Below are 13,997 nucleotides of genomic sequence, written 5' to 3' on the forward strand. Positions count from 1 at the left end.
CCAAATCTAAACTACTCTGTCAGTCTGAGTCCATTTCTCTTGTCCTGTCCCTCCATCCTTGTCCCCAGCCCCTCTGCAGCTCTCCTGGAGCCCCTTCAGGCCCTGCCAGGGCTCTGAGCTCTCCCTGGAGCTTCTCCTCTCCAGGGGAGCCCCCCCAGCTCTGCCAGCCTGGCTCCAGCCCTGCAGCAGCTCTGGGGCCTCCTCTGGGCTCTCTCCTGTTCCTGCTGTGTCCCCAGGGCTGCAGGTGGGCTCTCACCTGGGCTCAGGGGCAGAATCCCCCTGTCCTGCTGCCCAGGCTGTGGGATCAGCCCAGGATCTGCTCCATCCCCCCTGCTCCACCTGGGCACTCCCTGCTCCTGCCTGCCCCGCTCCTGGCTGAGCTGGGCTCTGAGACAGCTCTCCTGTCTGACAGTGACAGCTTCCCTGCATGGATTGGATGAAATGTGCCCTGTTTGGATGCTTTCGGAGGATGCAAACACATCTGAGACTTCCAGGGAAAAACAGGGGAAGCAGCATCTAAATCAAAATGTTGCCAGCAAGACTCGGGGGCAGAGACAATACTTGCTGAAGTCTCTCTAGTGCCTTTTTATGGCAGACATGACAGCCAATCCTGATCCAGACTTTGCTCACGCTCTGTAGAAAAGAGAAAGTCTGATCATCACATTTTAAAATTTAATCACAAGTGGCTTCCAGTCAAGCATAACGAGCAGCTGCTGCCAGGAGGAGGAGTGCAACGCTAGACCCAGATTCCACCACCGCTCCCATCATGTCCAAACTCTTCACGTGACCATGAGGCACAGACAATCACACCACAAGTTTGCACATGGAAACATTTGTGTTGCCTTACAAATGTTTGCTTTTGCCTTTCTTTCTTTTTCTCTCTTTCTTTTGTTTTGTTTTGAATCTCCTTAAAAGACAAGCAGAGTCTGGTTGGGGCTGACTGTCATGTACCCAAGGTAGTGGTAACGAGCAGACACTGCATCCCACAGTTTGCTGTGGATGATGGTAAACTCCAAAAAAGGCAGGACAGGAAACACAAAATCCTGGGGCACTTTCACACACAGGGCAACCACAGTTAGATACACACACCTGCCTGATACTGTAAAACCTCAGCCTGCGTTTTACTGACAAATTGGAAGGAAAACAAAACAAAAAAGCTCCAAACCAAAGCAGAAATGCTCTTCTTTCATCCAACCTCCTTCAAAGCAACTTCTGTGGGGAAGTTCTGTACTCTCTCAATACAATAATGGACCACTAAAAGCAAGTGCCTCTTAGGTCAATACAAACTTTATTTTCTACCACATCTAGGAAAGAATCCTCTCTATTTTTATATTTATTTTACTCATGTCTGTTAAAGAGGAAGGAATAAACTGTACCTGTATGAATGCAGAGATGGTTTTACATTCCTCACTTAAATGTTTAGGAATTTAATACCAAGGTACTGCTGGGCTTTGCCTTTTTGGTTGTCGTGGGATGGGGTCTTTTTTATTCAGCTTTGATTCAACTTGAAATGTTTGTCAGAAAACATTTTCTCTCTTTTCAGTGGACCCCAGTTGTTGTGAAAAGTGATTTAATTGGAAACCTTGGGACATAAATGCCATAAACAAATGTGTTTAGTACATAGATCTATTTGACTTCTCACATGGAGTAAGCTTCACTGCCCCTCCTTGGCATCTGAATAAAATGTCAGCTGTTTCCAAAATCATCAGTAACAGGGGCTTGTGACCGGGTTAAGTTAAGGCTTCTAGGGTTGGATGGTTTACAGAAGGATAGGGCTCATACCTGCAGAAAAGCCATAGAAAACCAGGGTTTGGTGTTGGTTTTAAACAAGTGTTTGACAAGTGCCTACAAACTCAACAACCTTTCTGGAGAAAGAGCATCTTTCCCTGTTTGGCAGCTGGAACAGTTCTTCTAGGGCAGCTGAGGCTGTTTGTGTTGGGATGGAGCCCAACATTTTCCTGTTTTCAAACCTCCAATACCAATAAACTCAACTTCAGCACGAGGCACTTCATATCCCTCTTGCAATTAAATTCCATTTCAGCTGCGGAATTCCCATGCTCCCCTTCCTCTCAGACGCTCGCCCGCCTTCCTCCGGGCCTGGGCTGCAGAGTTCCCCAGCGGCAGTGGCCCTTGGCTTCCCTCCCCTGTGCTAGCCTGCGTGTGTGAGGTCAGGTTTTACAGTACATGCTGTTTACAGAGGGTGGAGTTTACCAGCACAGAAGCCCTTGAGCAGACTGTGGGACGTGTGCGAGAACGAAGTGTAACCGGTGTACCTTGCTGCATGAGAGCTCCAACTCCAAACCAGAAACTATTTAGTAAAGTAAAATTGTTTTCCACCACATCTGAGTCTGGGTTGCACGGGTGGGGGTTATACCACTCGTATGGTGTAAACCTGTGGCAGTCAACAGAAACAGTCTGTAAACATCGAGCAGAGGACACACAGCAAACCTGCTGAGCAGCGCGGCACCACGCAGGGAACGGGCACGGGACAGCCTGGCACCGAGGGCTGACCCGTGACAAAGGAGAGCTGGGCATGAAGGGTGTTCCCAGACATTGGCACTGACCCGTGCCAAAGGAGAGCTTGGCGTGAAGGGCATCCCTGGGTCATGGCACTGACCCATGCCAAAGGAGAGCTTGGCATGAAGGGTGTCCTGGGACATGGGCACTGCCCCGTGCCAGCTGTGGGTCAGCCGTGGAGCGATGGATGGCGCGCTGCTGGGCCTGGCACGGGCACTGCTGGGAGCCATGGGCCGCTCCTGGGCTGCACTTTGGGAATAAGGAAGGAGCAGCAGGCCTGTCAGGGCAGCACCCCTCACTGTCAGTGCGTGCTGGACGTGCTGTCCCTGCAGCAGCACTGCCCAGCATTCCCAGCATCACGGGAGGTTCTGAGCTGGCAGGCACCCACCAGGACCATGGGGTCCCCCTCTGGAGCAGGTGCCCCACAGGCCAGGCCTTCGGAGCACCCTGCTCTGCCCAGCTTGGGAGGCAGCTGCCCACGCCACAGGGACACGGGATGGGCACTGCAGGGAGGGAGGGAGCTGCACAGGGATCCCTGGAAGAGCTCTGGGCTGAGCACACACCCAGCAGGAGCGCCCCAAGGACCGCTCCTCCTCCCCAGGGCCACGTGCCTTCCTCATGGAACGTGTGGATGCAGCTTTAATTGACAACCTCACCCAACACATTCTAATTGCTGTTGCAACAATATAATTAAGCATTGAATTTATGCACGGTTGTGAGTGGCGTGCCTTGCCTGGCTGAAGTAATGAAGTCTGGTAATAATGAACCCGTTAATTGGGAGAGGATGTAGCTTAGGATGCCATCAGCTGCACAATACCCAGAACAAGAGTATAAAAAATCATGACAAAAGACAGAGTTTCCAGGTTCAAGTTAGAACAGTTCTGCATGCATCCATCAAAAGAAAAGCAATTCCCAAGTTAGATGTTTCAGATTTCTGCTGCAATTATGGAAGCAGGTGTTGTGGAGTGACCACGCTCAGCTCATGCACACAGAGGGAAACACATCCTTCACAAGAGACCCCCAATTAGGACCAGTAGGTTTCCAAGAGCCCTAGGAGTGAAGAGTTCTCCCCACAGCATTCACACGGGGCAGGAAGAAGAATAAATCCCTCTGTCTGACCTGCCTGGAAGCCTAAGGCTGGAATTTTGCAGGGTTTCAGAAAACCACCACATTCAGCGAGCTGGAAAGAAATGTCTCCATCACAGAAATAGAAAAAGTGCCATGAAATTCTGGCAGCAAAGCCTTGTCTTCCAGACTGGGAAGGTTTTTCTAGCCCTGGCTATCAATTTCAACCCTGAAGAGGCAGGGTGTATGCCTCTTTTACACCTCAAAACAAAAGCTGGTTTTCCTGTTTTTCTACTGCTGCACTGAGCTCTGGTTTATAGTTCAGCAGAATTCATTGCTCAGACCTTCTGCTTTCCTGGCCTTTTCCCCCCTGCTTTTCTCCCTCTTCAGCAGCAGCTGTGCTGAGCTTTCTGATAAAGTTGAGATGCTCAAGGTCACCCAAGCACCTTTTTCCACAGATCTGTGTGCCATTATTGACTCGGCTACTTGACTCTACCTTCACTGACGTAACAGCACAGCTGAGATGGCATTAGCAGAAGGGGAAATTCTGGCAGAAAACACCTTGTTCATCCACTGGCAGTGTACTTGGAACAGAGCTTTGCCAGCCCGCAACCCTTCACCGCGATAAAAACTTCAGTGTTCGAGTTTAAAAATTAATGTAACAATGACAGGGCTATGTAAGGCTCAGAGACAAATGAGAAATTATTCAGCTGCTGAAAAGTTAAAAGAAATGACAGGAGGATTATACCAGTCTGTGCAAATTATTCCCAAGTATTTGTTTTCCAGGAACTGATGTCAAAATGTGGGTAGCCATGTAATTTACTGTGACAGTGCTAAGAAGTGGATGGTTTCTGGGGTTATTAAAAGCAAACAATATTTGCTGAAACACTTTGCAAATCTTATAGAAATCTTGGTGTATTTGGAGACACGGACAGGTCTCGATGTGGGTTTTGAGAGCAGCTTAGCTTAAAATGTATAAATCTAAATTAACATGAGCACAATTTCACTTCTTCAGTCCATGCAGCTGAATCTAACCAGGCGCTGCTTTCAGGCATCAGCTCAAGGAAAACATTTGTGTTTCCTTCCACTGTTCTGAGGTGCAGAGGGCTGGGGGATGTTTTCAGTCTTGGCACACAAGTGCAGAAAAGTCAATCTGCCAGAGAGGAGCAGATTTAAGATTAGTCATGACTGAGATCATGGGCTGTGTACAGTGGAGTTATTATTTATGGTGCAGTGGGGCACTGCAGGAGCCCGTGGGAAGCGGTGAGTAACTGCACACAGCCCCACAGCTGCTGGGGAGGGATAAACTCCTCTTTCACCTCAGGCCACCCCTGGGAGGTTAGCCCGTGGCCTCTCCTCTCTAATGCACAGAACCAGTTTGGGTGGATGAGACCTCTGAGGCTGGGCCTCCAGCAAAACCAGGTTCACCTTTTGGGTCCTTTATTGTGACCTGTGTGCACTGTGAGCGGAAAAGGGAAATGCCTACACGCAAGTAACAAACTGCTTTTCAGCACATGTCTGCTGGGGGGGTGCCTCCTGATGCATCCCATGGGATATTTCACTTGGAACAGCCCTTAAGGAAAGCAAAACCTCAGTGCAATACAGGAAAGCAGTGTTGATGAGAAAAGACCAAGCCTTTGCAGGAAGGTTTTAGGACTGGATAACCCCAATGAGGATGGTACTCCAGAGCCCATCCAGCACCTGTGAGGGGAGAGGCTGTGAGTGCATCCAGAACTCTGTCCCAGCCTTACCTGGCAATGACAAAGAGGACACAGCTGACTCCGAGGCAGGCCAGGAGAACATACATCCAAATATCTGGAGAGAGAGGGTTTAAAAAGGAGAAAACGCCGGGGTTGGTCCCGTTGGGCTTCCGGTACAAGATGCTGATTCCCAGTGTCATGAAGGGCTTGGAGAAATCAATCACTTTCTCTCTGACATAGGTAATGGTGAGAGGAGCAACAGCCAGGTCAGCTTTCTGGAAGCACAAAAGGGAAAACACTCATCTCCTTCATGTTCAGAAAACCCATTGCAATTTCCTCCATTTCTTTCCTGAGTATTAAAAAACAAACCACTTTTGGCTCAAATTCAAGAGAATTTAACATTTCCAGGGTACTTTAGGGGGTTGACATTCCATTTCCTCTTTTTACAAGGAAGGGGGACTTGGCCACAGATGGACATTTTCCCCCAACACCTGCAAACTGCTCATTCAGACGTTCCTACTCTGATGGGTGGCAAAACAGACACAGCAGTGGCGCTTGGAGGTGAAACCCACAGCGAAGATTTCAGATACAGAATACCCCAGGTGAAAGGAGAACAGAGAGAGAAAGGTTCAGTCTTACATGATCTATGAGCTCCTTGACCATCCCGTTCCACTCTCCCTTGTCATTCTGGGCTCCGTATTTGCCGTCAGAAACGAGTTTGACCTCATAGATGAAGCCTAAGATGTTTGACAGCTCCTTGAGCAGGTCCAGGCAGTACCCCTCGAACCTGTCATTGCCATACAAGGGCTTGTCAGACTTCTTGTACATCACGTACGGATCCTCCTGCAGGAAAACACAGCACACAGGCAGGGAGAGAGGTGAGCCTGGGCTCGGCTTAGATCACTTTCTCTACACGATGCTGATCTTTTCCACAGGGATTGCAAGTACATGGAAACCAGCAATTTACTGTGTGCATTAAAAGCTCTTCTAGGTGTGTTAACAAACTCACTGAATGAATTAGTGATGAACATAGGGGCCCTAATTTTCAGTGGAATGGACTGTTTGGGGCTCCCAGGAGCTTTAATGCCAGTTGTGCCCAGCAGCTCCAAACTGTGACCCAGGGTCTGGACCCTGCATTGTCCCACTCCAAGGGACAGGAAGGGATACTGAAGGACAGAGGATCCTAAATAACAGGAAAAACCCCATAAGGGGAAACTAGCATTTTGTATTCTGTGAAAAATAAGTCTTTACTGAGAAAAAGCTTCAAATGGAGCGAAGAGGGAATGGAGAACAGCAAAGGCAGATTGCAAAGTACATTTTTGCTTTCCCTTTTACAGCACTTTGGATAGGAGAAGATCTGGGCAAGCAGTTTAATGTGGCAAAACACCTGTGTAGGAGTAGTAGACACACAGCATAGAAGGAGCCTTTGAACTCTTTCCCTCCTCCTGAGGAACTAGGCAGAGCAATTGAAAAAAAGTGGCATTACTGGGCATGCAGAGAGCACAATGCAGAGCAGCTCCCCAATACCCAGTTACAGCTTTTCCATTCCTCACACAATGTAAGCACAATGACTCTGCCTGTCTGTGTGCTGTTTACCACTTCCCTTCAGCCCTCTTTGTCTCATTTCCAGTAAAACAAAGGCTGTGTGAGCAGTGACTGCAAAGCTGAGCGTTTGTATGTGTTCCTTCTTCTGGGAGGAAAAGTGCGCAGGGTTTGTCTGAAACGCTGGAGAAGGGGAAAGTTTTGGAGGCAGAGGCTCAGGGAGCCTTCCAGTGGCAGTGTGGTGTTGTGGAGCCAATCTCATGTGTGTGTGTGGATGCTGAGCCCGAATGGAGCTGGGGCAGCCTTACCAGGATGGTGGTGACGATGAGCGTGCGGTTGGCCAGCGAGTCCGTGATGTTGGTGGAGCGGTCCTTGTTGCTGTCCGTCATGTTAAGGCCACTGTAGGAGTTCCAGACCCCAATCTGCACACAGGAGAGCGGCTCAGAGGCTGCCCTAATCCCCCAAACCCCCAGAGCACTGCCCTCAGGGCTCACTCAGGAGGGGACCCAGTGCTAGAACAGGGCAGCAGCTCGGAGAAAGGCAGCAGCACCAGGGGCTGATCCAGAAACCCCAGGCAATGACTGCAAAATGCATAAATGCAAACCCAGGAGCACTGAGAGTGTGAGGCTTGGCAGTGCAGTGCTGGGGTGGCCAGCTGGCTACCAAAGTGGAACATGCTGGCTTTGTTCCCTGCTAAAAAAAAGTCAAATGTCTATTTTTATGGGATTTTAAAAATTTTGTCGATGGTGGAGTTGAGACCGGTGGCAAGACCTCTCTGTTCTGATAGAACAGGTTAAAAGCCTGAATAGCTACCCTGGAACTGACTGATGGATGCACTGGCCTTTTGCTTGCCCTGTGCCTTCAGCAGGTTTAGCAAAGATTATTCTGTCATTCTGGGACTCCTGGATGTGCCAGAGCTATCAAGGTGGTACATTTCACACCCCAAGCAGTATTTGCTCAGCAAACATCGGTGGCCAAAGGCAAATTCCTTTCCAGCCCTGGAGACAGTGAAAACTTCCAGTATTTACTGCCCAATCCAAAGCCTCCAGGGAAGATATTTGTCCTTTCAGTGAATTTGGATCTATGCTCTGGGGGCAGAAATTATAACCATGTTATTTCTTCACATCAATATTTACCCAACTTTAAACACAGGCTGGAAGCATCTCCAGTATTTTTGCCTTTGGATTTTCATGCCCAGCCTGGCTGCAGGCTGATGTGAGGAGCTCCAGGCAAGGAGCTGGCTCAGGCAGTTTGATTTATGCTGGGCACTGTGGAGAGCACAACCATTTCAAGCAAACTCGGGGTTTGTGTCCCCAGGTGCCACTGCTTTTGCCCCTCACAAACATTTTTTTCCAAATTCCTAATGGGGACACCCATGCCATTAAAACAAAAACACCAAGCATTTGTCAGTCATTCCCTTTGTTTCCAAAACTAGATCAGGTTGGGAAGCTGATCTGGAAAGCGCACAGATTTACAAAGGAGATAAAATGTTGGCTGTTATGGCAGCCTGAGCCAGGAATACAGTAAATATCAGCGTCCTTGGATTTGCACCAGGGTGGATGAGCCCTTCTGCTCCCTGTTACTGACTGGGAATGTGTTTGTTTCTGGCAGCAGGGAAGGAGGAGCACAGCCATGAGACCAGGGAGCAGCAGAGTCACAGAGCACACACAGAACACCAGGAGAGCACTGGGCAAAGGGACAGCTCTGCAGGACAGCCCTGCCTGGAGGGGCACCAGGGAGGAGGAAGGATCAGACCAGGTAGGACGCCACTGGGGAGCTCAGGGGTGTTTTGCAGTTTAGTGACAAGTGTGACAGGTGCCACGTGCCCTCCCCAGCGAGCCCCTGCTCTGAACAGCTGTAATTTGGTTCAAATCAGCTCAGCAGGGCACAAGATGCCTGCAGCCCAAGGGGGGATGGCTTGTGTGTGTCAGGGGATGATCTACTCCCCAGGAAGGAGGGGAGAGGGCCTGTGTGCCCCAGCCTGATCTGCTGGAGATTAAACTGGGTTATTAAGGATGCATGTGCGCCATGACAACACAGAAAGGCTGTTTTACACTGGTCTATTCTCACAAAAACAGCACAAACCCAAAACCTTTCTACACAGTGCATGAGGGAGGAGTGTGGAATAATGAGATCTGTGTGGACCACGGGCAAAATACAATTCTAAGCACTACAAAAAGTTTCTGTCTCATGACTGCAGAACACTTCAGACTTAGTGGATGCAGTTTTTATCTTCTCCTCCTAGAACAGCAACCAGGGGTTGTAAGTCCTGTGGGGAGCAGAGCGTGGAGCTGGTCTCCAAATCCCACTTTTGTGTTTTAAGCACCTTATGTTCAAAGAGGGATGAGATTCCTGGGGTAATTTACATCTTTTATAAACAAGCTTAGTCCCAATTTCCATATGTTAGTGAATGACAGCACCCACTTAATCATCTCTATTCTTTTCTGTAAGGAGCTAATAACACACTCATCCAAATTTTGAGGCAATAATGCTCGAACACTGCCAGCACTGAGAGGTTTGTGTGGGGAAAAACGCCCCCAGCCCTGCACATTAAGCCAGACTTTGGAGCTGGTGCCAATACACATCCAAAATACTGTAATTTTACCCTGTAAATTTTAGGTGAATCAGGAAGGATGGCACAGGAGAAAAGGAATGGTTTTGCTGCAGCAGGGGCCTTTACTCAAGGATGGGAAAAGCACAGCTCCCAATAAGTAAAATAATAATTAAACCCCCCTGAATTTGGTGAAAAAGCTGAATCCTGCCAAGATCTTCTTAGTCTTTGCAATTGCAGTGTCTCAAGTGGAGAAAAACTTATCCTAGCAGGAAAATCCCTGCTTTCAGAGAGACTGCTGTCTCTAAACTGCAATAGGAGAGTCACCATTAAAACCCAAAGGCTGAGTGAGAGGACCCAGCCCAGAGGGTTTTGGCATCACCTGTCTGTGTACAAACCTTCTTCCACACTTTATACAAATGATTAGAACCCTCGCCAGCAGCCTTGGTACAGGGAAAAACAAACAGAGTGCTTCATTAAAAATGAAAAGAGAAGCTGTCTGGAGAGCTGTGTGGGAGCAATTACAGTTAAATTCTCCATTAACCCATCAGCAATTACCACCCCGAGCTGAGCCAGCACGCAGAGCAAGGGCCAGCAGCCTCGGGGCTGCTGTCACCTGTGCTGGGGCTGGGGACACCCGCAGCTGCCACCCCCAGGGCAGCCCGTATCGATGGCTGAGGGCTGGCAAAGGGAAAGAGAGCAAATCCAGTCCCAGGAACCTGGAGAATCCCCAGCAACTCCTCTTTGTTGAGGTTGTTACTCAAGCCCCTTCTTTCCTGTCTCCCTCAGGTCACATTTATCTCTGCACTGCTAGATAAATTTATCTATCTCTAGGTATGAATTTACCATCCACAGCTGCAGTGGCAAGAATTGAAAACGAGGTGCACTGAGGATGATTCTTTCCATTAGACAATACTGCCTGCCCCACATTCCTCTCCCATACCTGGAAATGCGCTGCACAATAAAAACCCAATCTTAGCAGCTCTGCTTTAACTCTGACTCAAACCACTCGAGAATGGTGGGGTTTTCACCCCAGTCACAGGAGGTTCAACTGAGGAACCATGCCCTTGTCAAATGAGCTTTAGGCCATGATTTTTTACCTTTTCCGTGCCTTCCTCCTTGAGGCTGATGATGTCCAGGTCGAAGTCCTTCCTGAGCCCGTCGGTTTTGTTGAAGGTGATGCGCCCGGTCAGGCCCTCCCAGCGTGCCTGGGGACACAAACACAGCCTGCCTGTGGCACCCAGCAGGAGCCACTCTGAGCCCATGGCAGGGGCTGTTAATGATAACGACTGTAATCCAAACACACCACCGCGTCGGATCACTTCCAAATCTGGGGGCTTTCAAGCATATATGGCTTTGCTACTCTGACAAAGCCCCCTTTTTTTTGTTGTTTAGTTTCTTTCTGATATGTTTTGCATTTTGCAACCAGGCATAAGTCTGTGAGAGTTTACATAGATTGATTTACATACATGTGGTACTGATAAAAAAATGCAGACTGACCAAAGAGAAAGGGAGAATTGCACATGCCCAAAGCCATCACTGCACAGGAATTCACTACAGTTTCAGCCTCCTGTATCTTGTGAGCCTCCCACCAAGCCTGTTTGCCTTGAAATGAGATCTCCTTCCCTCCCTCCCAGCCCATTTTGTCCCCAGAGCTGGTGCTTATCCATAAAACAAAGTGATGGGTTTAAAAGTGCAGCCAATCTTGATAATCTATTTTTGGGAGGCCCCCCATTAGATTAAATTTGTCAGAGATACAAGGAGAGCTGACGATAAATGATGGCGTTGTTCCTTCGTGTGTGTCAGCCATATAATTTTAAATTACAAGCTTTTCCACCACACATCGTTCCTTGCCTCATTTAATTTATTGGAGACAGAGGACAGGAGTAAAGCTGCATTAAAAATCACACTCACAGACTGGTGTCCCCCCTCCCTGCTTAATCAGAATTCCAGCCCTGAATCTGCAGGATTTAATCTTGGATGCTGGGGAGTTCTCACCACATGCCTCAGGCAAATCTGGTGCATGTGGAATTTGTGGAAACAAAATACACACTTGGATACACACTTAAGTAACATAAGAATGGAAAAGCATCAGTGCAACAAATTTGCTGTGAGATTTTCCATCTTAATGACTTGGGAGCATACACAAGTCTCTGCTGTAAACAGTGAAACACTTGCAGGGTTTTTTATTATTTATTAATTATAATGATATAATCAAGATAGCATACGGATGAATATGGACACATATGGATGAATTTCAATCTCTCACATCGCTTTTTCCAGCCTGTCTTTTTATTCCTCTGGTGTGCCCCCATCTCTTTTTCATAAAGTTGGAACATTTTATAAAATCTGCTCTTTGGAGATCAGTTTCTCAGGAGGTTCAGGGAGTGTTTCTCAGAAATGTTAAATGATGATGGGATTTTAAAATCCTAATGGTGAGGAACACGCTTCAGATACCATCTGAATTCTGAATTTAATTTCTGAATTTTATTTTATTGCTTCTAAACCAAAACAGAGAAAGCATCATATGCAGAGTTCTTGCTAATTAACAAACTGAAATGGAGCAGAACTTCCTGAAAAGCCAGGAGATACATCTGTGTGTATCACAGGGATGGGATTTCATGCTTTCACACACAGGATTTATAGCCATTTTTATGTTGCTGGTGACACATTGAGTGTTACAGGACATAAAAAAGCTGAATTGGAGCCTGATCAGGTAATTGATCAAAGAGCATCACTGTGAGCAGCTGCTCAGACCCTTTCTTACTGAGCCTCGAGAAGGGAGCGGACAGACAGGTTACAGACACAGCTTTAGAGGCTGGCAGGCACCTGCCACGCCAAAATACACCAGTCAGCCTAGTGAGAGCTGTGGAACTCCCTGCTTTCACTGTGGAAAGGATGAGCATTGTGGGGAAAGCACAAGCTGAGCTCTGGGGTTAAATATTCCAGTTACAATCCCCATCAATAGCTTGATGGGAAATTACAACATCAGGAGAACAGAGCTGACTCAGCCTCCAAGGTCAAACACTCCAGGGGAGTTTTGTCAATTCCCACCCATCACAGGTCTGTATCAATTTCCACTTCACCATCTTGGATCAATGCAGCAGCCCCCAGCAGATTCCTGCCAGAGCCAATCAACAGTTCAATCCCAGAACTGATCAGTTCAGCTGCTTCCAGCCTTATCAGAGACTCATGGAATATCCTGAGGGGGAAGGGACCCCCAGGGATCACCCAGCCCAGCCCCTGCCCTGCACGGACACCAAACAATCCCACCCTGTGCATCCCTGCAGCAGTGTCCAAACTGACTCGAGAAATTCCCCAAACAGACCAGATCCAATTATCTATTTTGTAGGACAGACCTGTATTTTTTATTGGCTCTCTCTTTTTCCCTTCTCTTGCTGTCTAAGTGTAACTTGAACATTTGGAAACTTTTCCCTAAAGGCAAGCAATCAGCTGGGTTTTTCCCTGGCTTTAATGGGAGTTTGGTCCGAAATCAGTCCCTGGACTGTTCCTTGTGAGAGGAGTACACTCAGAAGCTGGAGTGAAGTCTAGTTGGAGATAGGAATATTCTCCTGCCTGCTCTGTTTTGTCCTGGGGTTATTTTGACCCATGGCATATATATTTAATTCTTGGGGTTATAATCTCTTTATTATCAGAAGTTCCTGGGCAAAATGAACATCAGTTATTGATGCAATGTACATTGCTAATTAACCACCGGGGTGAAAGGAACCAATATTCCCAATTTCTGATGAGGGCTTTGATGGTACCTGACACTTGAATGAAAAATTCAAAAACTTAGGAACACCTAAACCTACAATGCTCAGAACACCTCAGGTTTCTCTTATGTAACAAAACCTCCCAAGGCCATAAATAACAATACCTCTATAATAATAAATAATAAATCAATAAATAATAACCAAAATGCTACTGACCAAGACCAGTTTAATTTTCCTTTGGTTTTCTTTCCTTTGGGAAGAGAAAGCCCCTGCTTTATTGGAATTGCAGAGAGAGCTGCCAGATTGAAGTGACAGTGATATTGCTTCTCCTTGGAGTGGAAATCGTGTGTGATGAGCCACACATCAACTTGTCAGCCCTCACAATTAATCCTCTTATTACCAGAGATCCCCAGGATTATGGAATTCAGTGAGTTAGGGTATGGCTTGGCCATTATCCTGCTCCAAATCTGGCATAACTGATGGAATAAAGAGAATTTCAGCACTCGCTAGCACAGGGCTTTATCTGTGGAGATAAACTGAGAATTATGATGCTCCACAGCCTCTTTTCTTGGAAGAGGTCCAGGAAAAGTCCTGGCCTTTCCCTGAGCAGCACTGGAATGGAAATGCAGTGAGAGGCAGAAAGGGGCATTTTCCACGGCCAGAGGGATGGGATTATAGTGGACTGTGAACAGGGAAGATTGTGAACTATGTTTGTGTAAGCCTGGATATATTAAATATGTCCTGAAAAAATGTTCTGTGCAGCAAATATCAAAACATTCTCCATGCATTCAGATAAAGTCACTTTATAATGGTTCTAGCTTGCTTTTTATAAACAAATCTATTGCCCAGGAAACATTTAATGAGCTGAAAACAGAATGGAAGAAAATATATGCAATCTTTTTGTCA

The 13,997-nt window shown here is 47.4% G+C and overlaps 1 protein-coding gene across 1 annotated transcript in view; it reads right to left on the reverse strand.

The window, feature by feature from the left end:
* GRIK1 (glutamate ionotropic receptor kainate type subunit 1) overlaps positions 1–13,997 on the reverse strand; it is a 99,944-nt gene that overhangs the window by 17,706 nt on the left and 68,241 nt on the right. The window contains exons 8-13 of the mRNA XM_054270496.1: positions 10,476–10,583; positions 9,774–9,818; positions 7,133–7,246; positions 5,922–6,125; positions 5,334–5,557; positions 2,274–2,392 (exon numbers count right to left, since the gene is read on the reverse strand). Coding sequence (XP_054126471.1) covers positions 2,274–2,392; positions 5,334–5,557; positions 5,922–6,125; positions 7,133–7,246; positions 9,774–9,818; positions 10,476–10,583 — 814 coding nt within the window. The remainder of the gene's footprint in view (positions 1–2,273; positions 2,393–5,333; positions 5,558–5,921; positions 6,126–7,132; positions 7,247–9,773; positions 9,819–10,475; positions 10,584–13,997) is intronic.

Source organism: Melozone crissalis, unplaced genomic scaffold, assembly GCF_028551555.1.
Source record: "Melozone crissalis strain CALT ecotype California unplaced genomic scaffold, PUWL_Pcris_2 ptg000009l_1, whole genome shotgun sequence".
Lineage (NCBI taxonomy): Eukaryota > Metazoa > Chordata > Aves > Passeriformes > Passerellidae > Melozone > Melozone crissalis.